This window comes from Quercus lobata, chromosome 1, assembly GCF_001633185.2.
Source record: "Quercus lobata isolate SW786 chromosome 1, ValleyOak3.0 Primary Assembly, whole genome shotgun sequence".
In the NCBI taxonomy this organism is placed as follows: domain Eukaryota; kingdom Viridiplantae; phylum Streptophyta; class Magnoliopsida; order Fagales; family Fagaceae; genus Quercus; species Quercus lobata.
This window is the reverse complement of record NC_044904.1, coordinates 50,010,932-50,032,901: the sequence shown is the minus strand read 5'-3', so window position 1 is coordinate 50,032,901 and position 21,970 is coordinate 50,010,932. Positions and strand designations below refer to the sequence as shown.

The window sequence follows — 21,970 nt, the reverse complement described above, 5'->3', positions numbered from 1 at the left end:
TACTCTTCATAACCATATCGTCGATGTAAACCTCAATGTTCTTTCCAGGTTAAGACTTAAACATTCTAGTCATCATCCTTTGGTAACTAGACCCAACATTAATCAATTCAAATGCCATTACTCGATAATGATAATTCCCAATAGGTGTCATGAAAGCAGTCTTCTCCTAGTAAAATCTACACAAACTCTCCACTTTCCTGATTTCTTCTTCACCCAACTATATTAGCTAGCCACTTTGGGTAAAACACCTCCTTAATTGCCCCTGCATGCTTAAGTTTCATCACTTCTTCCTTGATAGCCTCAATATGTTCTTTAGAAGAGCACTGAGGTGGTTGTTTCCTAGGGGTAACTATTGGATTGACATTCAAATGATAACAAATGAAATTCAAATCCACCCTAGGAGCTTCATAGGTACTCCAAGCAAATACATCTATATTCTTTCTAAGGAAAGCCAGCAGCTCCTCCTTCCATTGAGGAGGCAATTAAACTCCAAATTGGAAGTACTTCTCTGCGGCGTCGATAATAGCCTTCTCTAACTCCTCTCACCTCACTCCTTCATCTACAATGTCCGAGGATGTTTTTAGTTCCATTAATTGCTACAAGGCCCTTTCTGGGGTGGCCAAGGATTCCCCCTTGAACTGATGTTTGATAGCTGTGACTAGGCATTGCCTTGCCATAGCCTAACTTCCAGTCAACTGCTCAACCTGGTCCCTAGAGGGATATTTTACCTTCAGATGCAAAATTGAAGAGACAGCCCCTATGGCATGAAGCCATGGTCTTGCTAAAATAACAGTATATGGTGAATAAGCATCCACCATAATGAAACTTACTTCAACCACCTCTGACCTTGTTTGGATAGGCAGCCTAATCAGGCCCTTTAAGATAACAGTCTTTCTATCGAACCCCACTAGAGGTTGTGATACACAATCTCTGCCCCACTACCCTAATCTACCAAGATCCTCCTTACATCATACCCTCATATTCAAAGGGTAACCACTAAGGCATCATCATGTGGTTGAAAAGTTCCCACCTTATCATTATTAGAAAAACTCAAGGCTGGTCGGACTTCCATTCTCCTTCATTTAGCTTCAGGGACCGAATCCTTGTACATGGTCTTGCTATGGAGATAAACCCAGATGGACATGCACCAATCCGACTTGGGGCTACCAGAATAACACTGATTGTCCCCAAGGATGATCTCAAGGAAGACTCCCTTTGATACACCAACCTAGTCCGACTCCTTTGTCTAGAAGGTTGGTGCAATAATTGTCTCAACTTCCCAACCTTGACCAATTGCTCCAGATAGACACACAAAGTTTTACAATCTTCTATAGTATGTCCACGGTCTTGATGATATTGGCAATAAAGACCCTGATTATGCCTTGTGGGGTTACTCCCCCCCCCCCCCAATTTTATTTGGCCACTTGAAGTATGGTTCAACCTTTATCTTCTTAAGAATCTGATGCACAGGCTCCCTGAATACTATGTTGACTACCTGGGCAATAGGAAGCCCAGTATGTCTAGCAAAATCTCTTCGGGGTCCATTGTTATTATACCTCTCAAACCTAAAGTCTCTTCGGTCAGGGGGAGCTACTTTTTCCATTCCTTTCCCCTGCTGCTGATCATTCTTAACCTGTTTCTGTTTATCAATCTGATCCATGAGCTGGCATATGCTTTGCGTTGGTTTCTTTGTCAAGGACTTCCTCAATTCATGCTCGGTAGGAAGACTAACCTTAAACATCCTTATTGCCACATCCTCAAAATCTCCATCTATCTCATTAAACGTTTCCTAGTACCTTTCCGAGTAAGTTTTCAGTGTCTCACCCTCTCTCATCACCATTGACAATAGGGAATCTAAGGGACGAGGAACCCTGCTACATGTAACAAATCAGGCCCCGAAAGCCTTAGTAAGCTCTTGAAAAGAGACAATTGAGCCTTCATCTAGCCCGTCAAACCACCTCATCGCGACAGGCCCCAAGCTAGAGGGGAAAACTTTGCACATCAAAGCCTCATTCCTTGAATGAACAACCATCCTCTGATTGAAATGACTAACGTGCTCCACTGGATTAGTCCTCCTGTTGTAAATGGTAAAAGTGGGCTGCGCAAACCGACAAGGAAGTTTAGCCCTATCAATCTTTCGCGTAAATGGTGATTTTGAAATATGGTGCAAAGCCCTACTAATTGTGTCATTCCCCAAGCTCCTATGGGTCAGACTTTTACTCCTTTTTCTATGATACCGTTCCTCCTTATAGGAAAAGGATTCACTATAAGGGGTTCTTGGTCGTGGCCTGTAACTACTATCTTCCCTTGATTCAGATCCGAAGCTTGGAGGTGATGCCATTCTTTGTTTGCAATGTAATTTTTTGTGCAGATGATCTACTTCCAACCTGAGGTTCCTAGTTTCTTCTTCGTGCAAAATATGGCTTCCTGTCCTAGAATGACTCCTAATAGTGTGTGTGGTATTCACATTAACTTCTCGATCCCTCCTCCGTTCAAGATTGACAAATTGATCTTCACGTTGCGATCCTACAAATTCCTCTCTATTTGGTCCTGAACCCACCATGGCTGATTAAGATTATAAGTGTTTTCCTGCTTCCCACAGACGGCGCCAATTGTAAGGACTAGAATTAGACCCTCAGCCCAAAGAAAATGGATGATGGCCCAACAAGCCTAAATCAATATATTTGTTAGAAAGTGGATTTTACAGGTAAAAGACTCAGTAAATCAAGTATGGCCCCAATAGATTGGATTCATTCCAGAAAGATAAGAAAACACAATTCGAAAGGAATAACACTCCTCGGTCAAGTCTGAGGATGAAGTGTTCTTATATTTACTCAAGCTTTTTCTAAGTACAAGGTGTTCTTTCTTTTTCTCTCAGATTACATGTCCCCTTTTTCATGGAGTCCATTCCCTTAAATAGTCTTACTCTTTTCGATCCCAGCCTTCCACTTGTTGATTATGTAGGTGATCCCCTGGATGCTTGTCCCATCGAAGCCCTATTGGAAACTTTGTATGCAGCTATAAGACTAAACTGTTCAGGTGTCATTTACACATAAATATGGCCAGTTGGTTAGGTGCAAAACATTTAATGTGGTGGTAGTAGCCTTCTTCTCGGATATGCTATTGACTCCTTTCTTTGAAACTTATCCTCAGAAGTATGGTTGCCTCTCGCATGTTATTCTCTAGGTGGCCGGGTTCCAACCTTCCACAACACTTCCTGATGAAGTTTGGCTCCTCGGGAGACACCACTTGTTCGTTACTATCTGTCCTTGTCCTCAACCCATTAACCCACATACTTATTTTACTGTTCGACCATCCTCAATCAATCTTATATCCTCGGGCATGACCCACGGCCCAATACTCCTACTCAGTTCTTTTATCCCCATAATATATATATATTTTTTTTTAAAAAAAAAATTATGGGGGGCTATTGCCCCCTTTATCCAAGAGTAGCTCCATCACTGGAAAAGAGTAAGTGTAAAATTTTAACTTGATTTTAGGCTTGTGAATTTGATGATATAAAAAACGAGGTAGTGATAGCTTCATGTTATCAGATTTTCTGAGAAATTTAACTTTAAAGGCTCAAGTCCAAAAATATTGGTGCTTCTCTCTCTCATTTGGTTTAGGGTTATGTGCAATTCTGTCCAAAAATAGTCGTCTAAACCCTTTTATTTTATTACTCTCTCCGTCCCACTTTTTTTGTCCTCTATTCCATTTTGAGATGTCCCAAAATATTATCATGTTTCTAAAAATAAAAGTCATTAATTTACTAATGTTCCTATTATACCCCTATTAATTTATTAATTCAATTTTTTGATAAATTTTTTTAAGGGTAATTTTGGAAACTTATACATTTTTAAAAGGTAAACAAGACAATAAATGATATACCCCTATTAATTTAATAATTCAATTTTTTTATAAATTTTTTTAGGGGTAGTTTTGGAAACTTATACATTTTTAAAAGGTAGACAAGACAATAAATGATGTTCCCTTAAAAAGTTTGACTTTTCAAATAAGATAAAAAAAAGTGGGACGGAGGGAGTATTTTTTTTAATCTTTATATATTCAATTTGCTAAATATCAATGCAATGAAGATTGTTAAAATTGTTGTAGGCAATTTGAGTGAAAGAGGAAGAAAGAATTAACCCTTGAATGTTGTATTTCATGGGTTTATAAGGCTATATGCAAGGGTTAGATGGATAGATAAATCAGGGAAGAGTGTAACTGAATTCCCTTATGGCCTGTTTGGAAGTTTAGAGAGGGAGGAGAGTAGAGAGGAGGAGAGTAGTGGGGAGGAGAGTAGAGAGGAATGGTTCCCCTCCACCTTGTTTGGATGTTTTTAAAATTAGTAAGGGGGAATGGAGTAATTAGCCCTTCCCCTTGTTTGGATGTTTTTAAAATTAGGATGGAGAGGAGAAGAAATGATTAAAATAGACAAATTTACCCCTATTTAAAAATGAACTTACAACATTGGTCTACTATTAAATTAGAAAGGGTAAATTGAGAAATTTATCTAGTCAATAATTTATCTACTCTACTCTCTCTCCAAATCTCTCCAATTTGGAGGAATTAAAAATGAAGGGATAGAGGTGGTTAAAACCTCTCCAAACCCCTCCAAACTCCTCCCCCTCTATTTAAAAAACTTCTAAACAAGGTAATTGAATTACTCTCCCTCCCTTTACTCTACTCTCCCTCCTTTTTTAAACTTCCAAACAGGCCATTAGATTATGGTAAACTCACTTTAATGAGATGAGAGGCCGAGTGTCAGGTGACATTGCTGGAAACTAAAATTCAAAAACTATACTTTGCCTGGCATGACCAAACTGACTAGACCGGAAACTCTTCACGCACCAGTTCCAATTAGAGTTCCTTGACCTCTCAACTAATAACAGATTCCCACAAATGAACCAAATATATAACATAAAAATACAAATAGATTTGAGTCATTTGACACGGAATATGCCACGACTAAGATCCTAACATGGTAGATAACCCTTGAATAGTCCTAGCTAGACTAATTGTAGGATTACTTTGTTTTCTTTACAAATATATGATTTACTTTGATTTTGGGCATCTTGGACCATACAAATATCTTGTTTTGTGTATAATCTGACAAGATTTATACACATTGGTTTATATAATCTGAACCAAAGAATTATATATGTTTGTTCTTTGTGTTCTCTTTTTCTTTTCGCGAGAACAAAGAAAAGTGAAGTAATTGTGTCCTATTTACTGTTTGTATTCTGATGAATTTCAAGGTTTATTTGATTTCTTCAGTCAGATTACCACCAGTTGTAGCTAAGCAATGTCAAGTAATTAAATTTAAGTAACACATTAATTAAACACACCAACCCAACACCTTATATTTTCCTTGTTCTCCTTCATTGTCTGAGTATACGACAGACGTCGCGATAGCTCCCCCAAGTCATTTTTTCCTTCCCATGTGATGTATGTTGTTGTAATTGTTTAATATGATTAATCCTGAACTTCTTACATGAGTGCAAACCATTTGGCCACCAGAATTAGAAGTCTTTAACGTACGATTAAGATTTCATCCAAAAATGATTTTCACCTAGAAATAAAGAGACGGAATTATCAAGTCAACTAACTAGGTCTTTCTAATATTTATTTTCTAGTACTACTTTTAACATTTCCTATGTATGAGTGAATGAGAATCCTGGGAGTGAATTTGTGACTGGGACGACATTCTAATGCAATCCTTGACAAAAAGTGCCAGACCTGCAAATGGTCAATATCTCTGGCTGTACTTGTCTCTCAATTATTCGCTCAGTGACTAATTAATTAATTTATTTTTTTGGATCTACCTGAGTATCTATTTGATTGGGATATCGATGATATTATATCGTGAATATGAGCAATTAAATTTCAGTGAATTTGTCTGCCAACTCTAATAAGACTCTTACACACCCAAAATGTGGTAGTGGGTCACCACAAGAAACATAATGTTACTTGACTTCATAAGAGGGTTTCTTGATTCCATAAAGAGACTCTGACTTTAATCCATTAGAGAAAAAGAAGAGCAAACCTCTATGAAATCTTATTAATTCATGTTTGAATGCTCAGGAAACTAGAAACACAAATTTACAATATTAATGAATTACTTGGACAGTTAGGAAACCATGATTTGTGTTACGCATAATTAGGCAAGAAATATATAAAAAAAATAAAAATAAAAAAAAGGTAAAATAATATTATATAATTCATGATTATTGACTAAAACATGTCCCACGACTAACCAAACATTTTTTCTGACCTTTAATTTGCATATTATATGCAACCAACCCCATTAGAATTTCATACATAAGAGAGAAATCATCCAAACAAAAACCCAAAAGAAAATTTTTTATTTTTTTTTTTCCATGTAACCATGTAACATGTGAGAGATTGTGCCCTTAGCCCACCAATTTTTTAGTTGGGTCAGTCTCGTATGAATGGTAGAAGTTGTGTTACTATCTCTCACAATAGAGGTTCCACGAACCATATTTGTACCCTTAGATCGAGGATTTTATATTGGAGTTGCTACTTATTTTATTAAAGTGTTATATTACAATCACAAACTATTTTACAAAATTTTTAGAAACTGTTGATATGTCTAACTTCTTATTGGTTTTTATCTAAACCTACTATTAATATCACTTTTTTTCATTTAGTAATAACCACTCATCATATCAGCAGTTTGTAAAAAAATTTATAAAAATGTTTATATCTCTAACACTGCTCTTTATTAAATGAAAAAAAAAAAATAGTAAATAAAATAACTTTAATGGAGCGTTTAGGGCATTAATTTAAGGTTGGTGGGAGTAATGGTCAGGCGAAACTGTAAAGGAAAGGAAAGTAACTAGGAGTCAGTTGTTGCTGATCGGCACTTGGCTTGGGCTGGGAGTATCATTTACTATCTATAGATGGTCAGCCTTTCCCAAATTCCTTGGTTCGGATGACAACCCATTATTTTCATTTTTTGCCAGATTTTGCCATTTTTTTTTAGATAAGAGATATTGTATATTAATATTGAAGAAAGAAAACAAGATTTATGTTTGCTCTCCTTTCTGTAGGAGCTCTTTCTCTCGTTTTTTATGAGTCTCTCTCTCCCTTGGTTTCATCCTAAGGGGCTGAATTTTCTGTTTTCAGTTATTGAACTATCATGATGGAAGAGGAGAAAATGGGCTTTTGCCCTTTTTTTTTTTTTTAAAAAAAAATCTATCATTTTGCCCCCTTTCCAAACTAATTAGGAAATGACCCTCTTTTGAAATTCGATTTTTTCAAAATCAAGTTTTAAAAAAAAAAAATTCAGGAAACCTATAGTGGCATTTTAAGTAGCCTATAGTGACGTTTTAAGGACTTAGTGGCCTTCTAGAACTCGAGTTACATGCAAGTTTTTTTTTTTTTTTTACCTATAACTCGAGTTCATGGAGATCGAGTTCCAAAACACCACTATAGGCTCCTTAAAACGCCACTATAGATTCTTTAAAACGCCACTATAGGGATTTACTCGATTTTGAGAAAATCGAGTTTCAAAAGAAGGGCATTTCCCTAATTAGTTTCAGAAAGGGGGCAAAATGCTGGATTGTTTGATAGAAAGGGGCAAAGGCCAATTTTGTCCTGGTGGAAGACATGATCGATTGCTTGGAGAATATGAAGTTAACGGCAGAAGAGGAAGAAGTTATTGAGATTTCTGATGAGAGCAGATTGATTGAGATTGAGAGTTGCAACTTAAGCCTCATTGGTAAGTTCTTGACATGTAAGGCCTTCAATAAAAGTGCAGCCATGAATACTCTACAGAGAGCATGGGGACTGAATTCGGATTTACAGATCGTAGAAGTTGGTTTGAATCCTTTTTAGTTTAAGTTTCAGTCTGAATTCGATATGAGTCGTATTTTGAGAGGGGGCCGTAGACCTTTGACAATCAACTGTTGATGCTAACTAGATCGCATAAAGGGATAAATGCAAGTAATGTTATACTAGACCATGCATCTCTTTGGGTTCAAATCTGGGGGGCCCCTTTTGATATGGTCTCTCCCCAAGTGGCAATAGAGGTCGATAACAGACTGGGCAATGTGGAGGAAGTTGAACGAAGGAGAAGACAAGATACTCCAAATCTATTTATGAGGGTTTGTGTTGCTCTACCTATTTCTAAACCGTTGCAGCGTGGGGGTTTTATAGCTGATTCGGAGGGTGTGCAAACATGGGTGAAGTTCAAGTACGAGAGGTTTCCGATCTTTTGCCATTTTTGTGGACTTCTCAGGATGATCTACGTCACTGTGCTAGCCACTTTGCAGCCAAAAAAATGGAGGAGTTGAGGAATATCAGTATGGTGAGTGGTTGAAAGCTTCCAGTGGCCGACCAAGATCAACACCACGGGAGGGTAGCATGTGGAACAACAAACCGGTAGGTACAGGGATGATGATGACAACCAAAATTCATGGCATGGATAATATCCAATGTGAAGATAATTCCAAGAATCATGGGATAAGTTTTACAACCCAGTAGATGGGAGCTAAGAAAAAAGGAACAGAAGATACGAATACAAGGAACTCTACCCCTATTGTTTCGAATGTGGATGCTCTGCTTTCAAATTCAAAAAAAAGAGGTTATAGTTGATAATAATTGTATCGAGAATGAGGCTGCAGATAAAGAAAATCCTATCCCTATTATTAGGGACTCAGAGGTGGGGAATTCAAAATCCAATATAAGGCCTATACAGGAAAAACAAATTGATGGGCCAATTGGGCTAAACTCCACTAAGTCAAAATCCACATGGACTAGAATTATTAGAATGGACTATGGGCTTGGTGGAATAAGGGCAACGGACATACCTCTATAAGGGAAAATAGCTTGTACACAAGTTGATTCCCTTTCCAAACTTCAGGAAGAGGAGACTGCACAGATTGTGAAGAGAGGGAAAGTGGATGGGGGAAAAAAGAAAATTGATGAAACATCGGTGGGGGTGGACTACCACCCTTGCCAGAAGCAATGAGACTCCTAAGTTGGAACTGCCAAGGGCTTGGGAACCCTTGGACAGGTCGTAGCCTTTGCAAAATTATGAGGGAACAAGCTCCCACTGTCTGTTTTCTTATGGAGACATGATTAGATAAAGAAGGATTTGAGAAACTGTATGGTGAACTACCTTTTCCTAATAAAATTATTGTTAAACAACCTGACTAGGGAGGAGGTTTTGCGTTAATTTGGAAGAATGATGTGCAGTTGGAATTAATAAATTTCACAACAAACAATATTATGGTGAGAGTGCTAGAAGATGATGGGTTTATTTGGTGGTTGACTTGTTTTTATGGTTCGCCCGAATCCACTCAAAGATACAAGTCATGGGAATTGCTGTCCCATCTGAAATCTTGTGTGGAAGGTCCATGGCTTTGTATTGGAGATTTTAACACAATACTTCAATCCTCCGAGAAGCTCAGTAAATGATCGGCTCAAGTGAATCAAATTGATGCTTTTAGAATAGTTTTGGAGATTTGTCAGCTTGAAGACTTGGGATATAGAGGTTATTAGTATACTTGGAATAATAAAAGACCAGGCGAGACAAACACTAAACTTTGGTTGGACAAGGTAATAGCAACAAAGGCGTGGAGAGAAAAGTTCCAGCTTAGTACTGTGACTCACCTCTCTCCCCATGCCTCGGATCATCTTCCTATAATTCTCCAAACTCAGAATTATAGAAAGAATAGATCAAGTGGTGGAAGAAGCTTTAAATTTGAGGAAGCTTGGTTGTTATTGGAGGACTGTGAGGATGTAGTAAAAGATGCATGGAATGTTGATGGGACTGATGTACACGGGCTAGCCATGATTAAAGAGAAGATTGAAGCTTGTGGGGAAGTGTTAAGGGTGTGGGGATCTTCAAAAACAAACCCAATACTGATGAGATTAAGCAATTTCAAAAGTAATTATAGAAGCTAAACATGGAAGAACCCACTAAGCAGTCGAAAGCTGAATTTTTAATGGTGAGTAAAGCCTTGGATGAACTACTACTGAAGCAGGAGATATTTTGGGCTCAGAGATCCAGAATTTCTTGGCTGAAATATGGGGATAAAAACACTAAGGGCATGTTTGGTAACTGCTTTTGTTTTCTATTTTCTTTTTCTTGTTTTCAAAGGGGGAAAAAAAAACAGATTTTTTCTGTTTTCAAAATGAAAAACATGTTTGATTAGTTGTTTTGAAAAAAACATTTTTCAAAAACAAAATTCAGGAAATTTGTTTGGTAGTTGTTTTTGAAAAAGTTTAATTTTGTTTTCGTTGGTTAATTTTTTTTTTAATTATATTTTTTCTAATTCAAAAACATTTTTGCTCTAAAGTATTTAAAATCCTTATACATATTGACATTATAAATCAATTGTTTTATATATAACATTCAAGCCTAAAACTTTAATCATATAAGTAAGATTGAAACTATAACAATTATCAAGTGTTATATAAGATAATCAATAACTAAAAAGTTTACTACATGGCATCAATACCAGGGAATCAATTTCATCCAAAAAAATAAATAATAATAATAATAATAATGTGGCATCAATTATGCCTATTATTTGCCAACATCAATCCTGCGATTTGATCCCTATAAGCTGCCATAGCTTCAGTGGCTTAATTAGTTAAGTTAACAATGTGCAATGGCTCACCCGAATTATCCCTATCTTCACCTTCAACAGTAAGGTTATCAACATTGAATTGAGTAAACAAGCGATCATTTCTTGATGCCATTCGAATGAAGTTATGAATTGTGCAATAGGCTCTCATCACATTCCCTTGTCGACATGGTTTATAACGAAGCATCATTTTTAAGACCGGAAATCGTGCCTTCAAAACGCCAAAATATCTTTCAATTACATTACGAAGAGAGGAATGTCTATAATTGAATAGGTCTTTGGCACCTTCAGGACGATCCCCACCTCGAAAGTCTCGTAGATGGTATCTCTGAGTACGATACGGAGGTAGAAACCCCAAGGTGCATGGATAACCAGAATCCACTAAATAATAGCTACCTAACAAACAAAATAATAAGATAGAGAGAAGCATGACACGATGAATGGATTAAACTTGAAAATTGTAAATACGTAAGTGAGGCAACAATATATCTTACCAGATAGAGGCCATGGGAAATTATTTTCTGGCCTTTGAAGTGCATCTAAGAATACTCATGATTCATTGGCTGTGCCCTCCCAACCTGTGTAAACAAATGTAAACTTCATATCAAAATCACATGCACACATTATATTATGGGTGATTGTGGCCTTTCTATTCCTATAGCTGACTAGCTTTGATGCTAGAGCCCATGCACTGATATATGTTCCATCAATTGCACCTATACATTTCTAGAAAAAAATATAAACACAAGTATTAACATATGCGAGCAAATAATATTTGTATGATAAAATGAACATTAACTTGGGATTACCTTGAAATATGGAAAGAATTTGGTATTGTTAGCAATATGTGGATGCACTTCATTGCTTTGAGAAGGACATAGAATGAATTTTCCTAGGCAGCATATTGCTCTTACAGTTTCCTTAAATTGCTTGTCCACTGTCTCAGCTGAGTGCTGAAAACGATTTGCTATTACCTTTATCCTCACATTATGTCCCACTATTAATAGGAACATACCAACTGCCTCCTTCACTGTGATCCAGTGTGAGTTTGCTAAGAACTTATGTGTTCTCAAATAGTTACAAAAACTTGTAAATGTTGGCCTATCCATGCGAAATAACTCATAACATGTTCGAGGATTGCCATTCAATATCTCTTTTATAAATGCATCACCAGTCAACATAGAGATACGTTGCGGCTCCTTAGGAATATAGTTGTTTTTATTCTCAACAAACATTAGTAGGAAGAACATATCATCGTCCTCTTCCCCTCATCTGAAGTGGATGAACTGCTATAATAATTTGGTTCAACATTCATCCTGGAGAATTAAACAGCAAATTTGTTCTCAAATAGTGCTTTTTATTGACATAAATAAAACATTACCAACATAAATAAATAAAAAGATTACCATAAAATAATAATAAACCATCATTTAACAACATTAAATAACAATAGAATAGTACCAAATCATAGTTCAAAGACATTAAAATAAACATAATCTAATAGGAAATTATTGTTTTGACATAATCCCCTACAGCCTACCCAATCAAACCATCCTCCTGGCGAAACTTATGTTAACAAAGATCTCTCTATCATCAGGATCCTGCTTGAACTTCTCAATACCTTCATAAATATTTCATCATTGACTTCTTCCATGGTCTCAAGGATATTAATGCACTTGCCTAAGGAGAAGTCATTTGTAGGCACAATACTGCTACTAACTTCATCAATGGTATACCTCTTATACCTCTCAGCCTTTGCTTTAGATGCCTCTATCCTAGCCTTAGCGGCCTTAGCCATTGATTGTAAGGCATCATTCATTTGGGAGCTCATTAACTCTCGCTTACTCTTACTAGGACGCTCATCACAACTATCACTAGGACGCTTGGAAGATCGGGTTGTAATATCAAACTCAAGAATTGCCATGACAGGGTCTTGGGCAGGACTTTCTAAATTAACATGAACTCCCTATGAATGAGTCATTCTTCCAATGCATTCTCTTCATCTGAATTAGGAGGGTCTTGGGTGGATGCACAGTGTAGGACCTCAGTAGCTGTAGACTTATTAAATATAAGTCCAAGCAAATTATAATTTGAAAGTCCTTTGGTTCGAAACATCTTTGCCTTGGGATGTGCCTAAAAATATAAAGACATCTAGTAAGAAAAAAAAAATGATGGGGGATAATGTTTCAAAATCAAACACTGTATTGTATTCAACAATATTTACCCAACAATAATTTTTCCATGACTCCTCAAGTGCATGAACAGTGTTGGATTCAGCATCCTAACCAAAACCAATTTGAATTATGAGTGTAGAAAACTCACGGTGTAGTAAACACATCCTATTAAACTTCCCTTTGAATTGAGCCATTGTAAAACTCCGTTTACCTAATTCATTCAATGTAGCTAACATTTTCTTCCAAGTATCGAAACTGAATTGCCCATTTGCCATATTTCCCGAATATTATCTCCCCTACTCAGAGTGCTTTTGTTCCAGGGCGATTGATTATTGATAATGTGCTAGTGGCATATAAGACTTTGCACACTATGCACTCCCAGAAAAAAGGTAAAAAAAGGGTCACTAGCATTGAAACTTGACATTAGTAAAGCATATGATAGGGTTGAATGGACTTTCTTGCAAGGTATAATGGTTAAATTGGGTTTTCCTGAAAAGTGGATCAATTGGGTGATGGGCTATGTAATTATGCCTTCTTTTTTTATCCTCAATAATGGTAAACCTTCTGGCAATATCCATCCAACTAGAGGGATTCACCAAGGTGATCCTTTATCACCATATTTATTCCTTTTGTGTGCTGAGGGGTTTACATCCTTACTAGCAAAGGCAGAAGTGGAAGGATGAATTAAGGGTGTTTCTATATGCAGAAGGGTGCCCAAAATTTCAAACCTTATGTTTGCTAATGATTCTTTACTTTTTTGCCATGCCACAAATAGTAAGGTTGCTGTGGTCAACAAGGTTTCGCAGACTTATGCCAATGCACCAGGCCAATTTATTAATATGGAAAAGTCATCAGTCTTTTTCAGTAGTAATACCCCTACCAGTAAAAAAAGTGGAGATTTTGTCAGTCCTAGGCGTGAAGGAGGTGGAGCGGTTTGAATCCTATCTGGGATTACAAACTTTGGTGGTTCAGGCAAAATACTAAACCTTTTCTTTTTTAAAGGATCGAGTTTCGAAAAAGTTGCAAGGTTGGAAAGACAAGATGTTGTCTACGGCTAGAAAGGAGGTGCTCATTAAGGCGGTTACTCAATCCATTCCCACTCATGCTACGGGAGTTTTTCAATTGCCATTGAAGTTGTGTGATGAGCTAAATGCTTTGTGTGCTAAATTTTGGTAGGGTTAAGTGGGGGATGAGAGAAAAGTTCATTGGAAGAGCTGGGATAGTTATCGCAGCTAAAGAATGGTGGTGGGATGGGATTTAGGGATTTGAGAAGCTTCAATCTTGCTATGCTAGCTAAGCAAGGGTGGAGACTAATGCATGACCATGATTCACTCCTTTTTCAGTGTTTCAAAGCTTGGTACTTTCCAAGGTGTCATTTTCTAGATGCTGTGGACTCGCCTAATAGTTCTTATGTGTGGAAAAGTATGGTGGCTACACTACCAATTTTGAAGAGTAGCTACTGTTGGAGGGTAGGAAATGGTGTGTCCATTAGAGTGCATAAGGATAAATGGATTCCTAACTATCCAGCTAATAAAATTCTTCACCTAACTCAAGAGGAAAGTGAGGAGTGGCTGGTGTCCAAGCTTATTGATTCAGTATCACATTGTTGGAGGCATGATGTTATCATATCTAGTTTCCATAGGAAGGATGTTGAAGCTATTTGCAAAATTCATTTGACCAATAGACAAGTTTAAGGTTGAATTTAATCAACCATGTGTTGGCTTTATTCCGTGCCAAATTTGCTTGTAATTCAACATGTAGAAACCCTGCATTAAGGTGGGAATAATGTAAAGGTTGTGTGTGAAAGAGTGTGAAGAAACTCAAGTTATGTGCATTCAAAAGGAGTATCGCCACTGGATCTCGTGACTGACTCGCGACTAGCAAGTCACCAAAGTGCCACACGTGTGAAGCATGTAGGAAGCTGAAGGGTCACGATAGTTGGAGCACTACAGGACAAAAAGTACAGTTTGGCCTGGCAGTTAACTTGCGACTCAAACTCGCAATTCGTTCTAGTCGCAAGGCCGAGTCGCCAAAATGCCCTGTTTTGTTGAAACTAACTTTTCACATTCCATCTCATACCCTACTATAAATACCCTTATACCCACGAAATGTAATGTGTTGAAAAAGCAGCCTATTGAGAGAAAAAACCTTAAGAGAGGTTTCTACAACACACCCACCCTATTAGAGAAAGCTACTCATTCTTAGAGAGAAATCGTAGTCTCTCCTCATTCCCTCTTTTAGAGTGTCGAGTGTTTTAAGAGCTTGGGAAGCATTGGAAGATTTCAAGGATGGTAGATGCAATATGGAGCTTATTACGGGATCCAAAAAGCTAGAGAAGACAAGGTTAGGCATAACCCTGTTGGGGCAAGAAACTTGGAGGGCTTAGGTGCATCGGGTAGATTAGGCTTGGAGGGTCTATTGCTATTCATGTGTCCCAACTAATTTTCTGGTGGATCATTTTACCGCTTTAAGGGCAGTGGAGAGGTTTTTCGCCGAGTTCTTCGATTTTCTCTTCGATAACATGTGCCGGTATTATCCTTGTGTTTGCATCTCTCTTCCCTTACTCTTTAACCATTAATTTCTATTGTGTTTGTGATTAATTATGTGTTAAAGTAGTTTTCCAAATTAGGTATTGCTTATATTTCATATTCCTCACATATATTGTTTGAATATAAGCTTGTGTTGGTAATTTTGTAATTGGAGGTCGAATCATTCATTAGTGTTTTACACACTAATTGAACTTTCAATTGATATCAAAGTAGGTACACCTGTTGTGGTTTATATATCTAAGTGTGATCCTTGACTCCTTGTGTTATTTGCCATGGATGGTGCTTTGTATGCTTTCTATGCATGTTTTGGATGTTGATGAATGTAACATGTCACGTGTTTGTGAAAATGCCTCTATGAGTGATAATCCTCATGATTGTGATGCTATGTTACATGAATCTTTGGGTGTTGTTGATATTCCTAACATCAAACTCTTGAAGAAAAATGCTAAGAAGTTTCATAAGAATTTGAGCAAGTTATTTTGCGAAAATGATGATTTGATTGCTCAACTCAATGAATCCAACAAATTGGTTGAGAAATATAAGAAACTTACTAAAAGTTCTCTTGAAAAGCTGAAAGAGTTTGAATGTTTGAATATGGACTTGGATGCTAAACTTGTTTTGTCTAACAAACTTGTTGATGAGCTAAAATGTGAAAAATGAATCTCTTAAGATGCATGCCAAGTGTTTAATTGCTAAATCTATTGCTAAAAAGAATGAAAATATTTGTTGCAATCATGTTGTGGTACCCGATTTTGTGCCTATTGTGTGTTCTATCTTAAAAGACAAATCGGTGTACATTCCTCCGTACAAGAGAAACCAAAAGGTGGAGAGAAAAGCTATTAAGTCAAAGCCTCCATTTAGTCTCAACCTAAGGTTTTGGATGGATCTAAGTTTGTTCCAACTTATCACCATTATGGTGTGATTGGTCATATAAGACCTCAATGTCATAAATCGAAGAGAGAACAAAACCATGTTACTAGATCCCTCCCCAAAAAGCCTAGTGGACCTAAACACATTGTTTGTCACCATTGTGGTACTTTTGGTCATCTAAGACCTCATCGCTCTAAGTTTCAATCTCTTAAAAGAATCAAAAGAAAAGAGAAACTTGAGCTTCTTGGAAGTTGTACTAAAAAGGGTAAACCGGATTTAAGTGAAAATAGCATGTTGTTAAAGAAAGTGTTTAATGCTCTTAACTCATTTTCTATGTGCATCTTCGATTCTCATTCTTCCAACCCTCGTCTCTCTTCTCATGAGACACTCATTCCAAACAATTGTTTCGTTTGGATGAGGAAGGGTTCCTATGGTTGAGTTTTTGCTCTTTTGGGTCCTTGATCTAATTTTTACGATCTTTGTAGAACCCTTCATGCATTAGATGCTATATATTCATGTATTTGTGCATCTTGCGTTTATTTGTATGCATTGCTTTTGTTTTTTATCTTACTTTTATGTTTTAGTTTTGTATAAGTAAAAAATCCAAAACCACATAAAAAGTGAAAAATTCAAAAAGTTTGGTCGTATTTGTTTGAGCACATATCACATGTGTGTTTGGCCTAGTACCTTTGTACAAATGGCTTTGTGCATTTATGAGCTTAGCTTGTTATGTATGCACATCTATCTTTGTGGGAAAAATCTTGACATCTATGTGTGATTGTTGTAAATCGATCTTCAAGCTTGTCATGAATGATTAGTCAATAGTCATGTTGGTTTTGATACATGCGTAGACTTGTACCTATATCTCTTCCCACTCTTTTATTTTTCCTTAAAGAGCTCAACCAATGTCAAATCTTGGAAATAGATAATGAGCTACAAAAGCCGTCGCACATATTAGTATTTGACTAGGAAAAAGGGAAAGTGACTTGTATTGAATATGTATGGTGCCCAAAAGCCAAAGGCTTGTTCATCAAATTGAAATATCAAAAATTTCAGGCATCGATCTCAAAAAGAGATGTAAAGATAAAAAATTATGAAATGTTATGAATTGTAAAGAAGTCAAATGAAAAGTTTCAAAGATATGTAATCATTTTCTTGTGGGAGGTCATATATATTCATTTCTATAATTGAGATAGACCATTTGACTTAGTACTAGTTGTGTATGACTTGAGTGAATCGATCATTCAAACTTCACTCTAGACTAAGGACTATTTCACATTTGATACACACACACAACACACATGCCTAATATTCAATGAATGTCTTATTCATTTGTTTGATTGCACTTGTTTAAATGTGATGTGTATGTGCTCAACTACATATGGATCAAACCAAACAAATTTTTGATCATTTTATATGTATTTGGAAGTGATTTTTATCATTCTTTGTGTTTATGTTAATGCTTACTTTGTTTTTCATTGTTTTAAGCAAGTTTTGTGTTGAAAAACAGGTGTCAAAATTTTTGGCTACTCGTTTTGGCTACTCTCGTGAGTAGCAAGTTTTGGCTACTCATTTTGGTGACTCGCCCAGTCATGAAACGCAAGTCATGAGTTCATCCAGAAGCTTTCGTGACTCACTCATGACTCACTTGCAATTCGCAAAAATTTTCGCGACTCGCCAGTCGCAAAATGCCCAGAAACAACTTTTTAAAGTGTTTTTCGTGAGAAACCTATTTGAAACCTCTCCTATCCTCTCTAAAACCCCTCTTTCAATATTTTTACATCAAAACCTAACCAAATTGAATGGTTTTTCATTCCATTAACATCTCTAAGGTAATTTTAAACTTTTTTCATTGATTTGGATCCAGAGATTATGTTTCGGGGAGTTTTGTGCTCTTGGTTGGGGTTTTCATCATATGGATTGGGAAAACTTAATTTTTGTCAAATTTTTGAATGGAATCAGTTTCTTTTGATGATTTTCTTTGGATGTTGGCCCCCTATGGCAAAAAGAACATGTATTAAGAGTGGATTTCATGATGTTCATGCATTGTTTCACATTGTTGTTCATAGTGTGCCCGCTAGGTGTTTGATAAAATGCCTTTTAGGCATTTTCTCACTTGTTTGGACTCTAATGAGTACCAAACTTTGGGGTTTCTCATGTTTCCTCATTAGGAACATGTTTGGTTCATTGGTTGTGTATTTTACACACCTTTCCCCACATGTGCATTTTTCATGCTATGGTCATGCATTGCATATAGCTATCTTTTGCACACACCTTTACTACCCTTGTCATGCATTGGTCTATACCTTGTTTCTTCATCCTAGCATGTCATGTTTACCTTATGTTTTGTAGTATTTTGTTTTGTCTTTTGTTTGAACTTCATTTCTCGTTCATCTTGCACCCCTCATGCATAATTTTCCTTGTTCATACCTTCATCTCTTGCCCTCATTTCTCCTTGACCCTTTGTCTATTTGTGTCAAAAAGGGGGAGAGTATACTTTTGTCATTTCTATATGACTCTTATGCATATTCTTAGGGGGAGAAATTCTATTTCTCGTGCACATTTGTAGGAGGAAAGATATTCCATAGGGGAGATGCATATACCAAAGGGGAGAAGACATTGGGTTAATAAGAAAACTTTGTTTTGTTTGTTTTTTTCTTTATATTTGTTTTCTTGTTTGCTTTATGGTGCTTTGAGTTATGTTTAGTATCTTTGCTTTGTTGTTCTCATTGTATCATGTTTGTATTGGACATGCATACATCCTTATGCTATTGTGCTTCATTGAATGCATGTTCGGATGATCACTTACTTTGCTATGTGATCATTGTAGTCATTTATTTATGACTGTTTTGGTGTATGATCAAGTTGCTCATATGGTTCACATCATGTTTACTTGATCGCAATTTACTTGTTACATTATACTTGTCATTTTATTACTTGCTTTACCTTGAGGGTCTAATATGTTTTGTGCAATTGTTTCAGGTTATAGGTATATATGTTCCAAGTTCATCAGAACTTTTAGATTTAGGTGTGAGTGAGTTTTGCCACTATTCCCAAACTCACGTTTAAGTCTAAAGTCTATTTTAGGGTTTTTTGTCACGGAATAGCCAAAGAGAGAAATTGTAAGGTTGAATTTAATCAACCATATGTTGGCTTTATTCCGTGCCAAATTTTCTTGTAATTCAGCATGTAAAAACCCTGTATTTATGTAGGAATAATGTAAGGGTTGTGTGTGAGAGAGTGTGAAGAAACTCAAGTTGTGTGCATTCAAAAGGAGTCTCGCGACTGGCAAGTAGCCAAATTGCCACACGTGTAAAGTGTGCAGGAAGCTGAAGGGTTATGACAACTGGAGCACTACAGGACAAAAAGTATAATCTGGCCTGGCAGTTAACTCGTGACTCGTTCTAGTCGCGAGGCCGAGTCACCAGAATGCCCTGTTTTGCTGAAAATTGACTTTTCACATTACATCTCATACCCTAATATAAATACCCTTATACCCACAAAATGTAATGTACTAAAAAAGGAGCCTAAAAAAAAAAAAAAAAAAAAAAAAAAAAAAAAAAAAAAAAAAAAAACCCTTACGAGAGGTTTCTACAACACACCCACCCTATTAGAGAGAGTTACTCATTCTTAGAGAAAAATCTTTGTAGTCTCTTCTAATTCCCTCTCCCATTGTTATACCCATTGAGAGGAGATTTGTATCCAAACACTACCCATGCCCATTTAGAGTGTTAAGTGTTTTTGGAGCTTAGGAAGCATTAGAAGATGCCAAGGATGGTAGATGCAATATGGAGCTTATTGTGGGATTCAGAAAGTTAGAGAAGACAAGGTTTGGCGTAACCTTGTTGGAGCAAGAAGCTTGGAGGGCTTAGGTGCATCGGGTAGATTAGGCTTGGATGGTCTATTGCTATTTATGTATCCCAATTAATTTTCTAGTGGATCATTTTACCGCTTGGAAGGTATTAGAGATGTTTTTCGCCGAGTTCTTCGGTTTCCTCTTCGATAACACGTGCCGGTGGTTATCGTTGTGTTTGCATCTCTCTTCCCTCACTCTTTAACCATTAATTGTTGTTATGTTTGTGATTAATTATGTGTTAAAGTAGTTTGCCAAATTGGGTATTTCTTATATTTCATATTCCGCAAATATATTGTTTGAATATAAGCTTGTGTTGGTAATTTTGTAATTGGGGGTCTAAATATTCATTAGTATTTTACACACTAATTGAACTTTCAACAAGTATCTGATTCTATGGTGTAGCTGCACAATAGGAAGGGAGTGTATTCAGTCAAGTCCGGGTAAATTCTACCAACTTGTGTCAACCTTGCTTGAAGAAAAATCTTATTAGATCAAATGTGTCATTGCTACGAATCTCTTCCGGAATCTACTGTTCATGCTATATGGGAGTGTGTTGCTGCTCAAGATGTGTGGACAGGAAGCTCAATCAATTTGCAAAAGTGCGCTCAACTAACCAATGTGATTTTATTTAGCTATTTCAATTTCTTTTTGACAGGTTATTTGATGTAGATTTTGAATTGTTTCTTGTTCAATCATGGCTTATATGGAATCAAAGAAATAAGGTGGTGCATGGAGGACAGATGATGGATCCAAGGTGTTTAAACAAAAGAGCACTGGACTACCTCAATGAGTGCAAAAATTCACAGGTTCAACTAGCTGCTATACCAGCCACGGCACCTGCTAGAATTTCCTGGAAACCACCACCTCCATCAGTATACAAGCTGAACTTTGATGCAGCAATTTTTTCCAATCTGAACTGCTCTGGATTTGGGGCAATTATCCGTAATGAAGAGGGTGAGGTGATGGCTAAGATGTCGGTCAAGGGTCCTTGGGTTCATAACAGTGCAAAAGCAGAAGCTTTGACGTGTAGGAGAGCTGTTCAGTTCTCCATTGAAGCTGGTTTTTCAAGATTGGTCATTAAAGGTGATAATGCATTAGTGATGAATGCAATATCATGCTCTACAAAGAACAACTCCTTGCTGGGACACATCTTTGAAGATATCCAACACCTTGTTTGTGGGTTGCAGCATGCTTCAATCAGCTGCATAAAAAGGAGTGGTAATATGGTTGCACACTGTTTAGCTAGACATGCTAGGTCTATTAATGATGAAATGTATTGGATGGAAGACTCTCCACCACCTGCTGTGGATGCTTTGTATCAAGATATTTTACATATTAATCAATGAATGAAGTGTTTGGTTTCAATATATATATATATATATATATATGAATGAAGTGTTTGGTTTCAATATATATATATATATATATTTTTTTATATTTATATTTATATTGAAGAAAGTATACATGTATAAATGGCCCAGGCATAGCCCAGTCCGAAAACAAAATATGGGAAAAAATGCTTAAGAGTGGCCCTGTGTAATCATCAGCTTCTGATATTCCTCCAAAAATCCAATTGCTCCATCGGAGATCACTTTCGGTGGAACCTGGGTTTTCTCAAAGTGCATTTTGTTTCTAGCATTCCAAATGGCCCAACTTATCATCGCTCATCTTTCCATATCCTTCAACTCCAACTTTGCATTCAGTTGTTGATAGAGTAGGAAAAAACTTGTCTCATATTTGGAAGTTTTGTAGCGTACCACAAGCAAGGGCCCAAACATTTCGAGCTAGCAAGCATGATCGAATAAGATGACCAGTTGTTTCAGCGTCTTGGCAGCAAATTACACATTGTGGCTCGATCCTTATTTTTCTTCTACTCAGTTTGTCTTATGTAGGGAGAATATT

At 36.8% G+C, this 21,970-nt stretch overlaps 2 protein-coding genes across 2 annotated transcripts; one reads left to right on the top strand and one right to left on the bottom strand.

Moving 5' to 3' along the window:
- Positions 1-10,617: 10,617 nt before the first annotated feature.
- Positions 10,618-12,543, bottom strand: LOC115955242. Its single transcript, XM_031073316.1, has 4 exons — positions 12,241-12,543; positions 11,429-11,593; positions 11,198-11,345; positions 10,618-11,015 (listed from the first exon to the last, which is right to left on the bottom strand). The coding sequence occupies exons 1-4, from the start codon at positions 12,541-12,543 to the stop codon at positions 10,618-10,620; spliced, it is 1,014 nt and encodes a 337-aa protein (XP_030929176.1).
- An 8,020-nt stretch (positions 12,544-20,563) lies between these two features.
- On the top strand, positions 20,564-21,414 carry LOC115955232. The gene is made up of 2 exons (XM_031073302.1): positions 20,564-20,667; positions 20,724-21,414. The coding sequence occupies exons 1-2, from the start codon at positions 20,564-20,566 to the stop codon at positions 21,412-21,414; spliced, it is 795 nt and encodes a 264-aa protein (XP_030929162.1).
- The last annotated feature ends 556 nt before the right edge of the window (positions 21,415-21,970 follow it).

Bases quoted from the DNA above. Each gene is read 5' to 3' on its own strand.
- LOC115955242 (XM_031073316.1), bottom strand. From the start codon at position 12,543: ATGGCAATTCTTGAGTTTGATATTACAACCCGATCTTCCAAGCGTCCT. The intron at 11,594-12,240 runs GTATTGAGAAGT...GTGAGGATAAAG, and splicing joins ATGATGAAATATTTATGAAG to GTAATAGCAAATCGTTTTCA. The intron at 11,016-11,197 runs GTTGGGAGGGCA...TTTGTTTGTTAG, and splicing joins GTTTACATTTGTTTACACAG to GTAGCTATTATTTAGTGGAT.
- LOC115955232 (XM_031073302.1), top strand. From the start codon at position 20,564: ATGTGTCATTGCTACGAATCTCTTCCGGAATCTACTGTTCATGCTATA. The intron at 20,668-20,723 runs GTGCGCTCAACT...TCTTTTTGACAG, and splicing joins AGCTCAATCAATTTGCAAAA to GTTATTTGATGTAGATTTTG.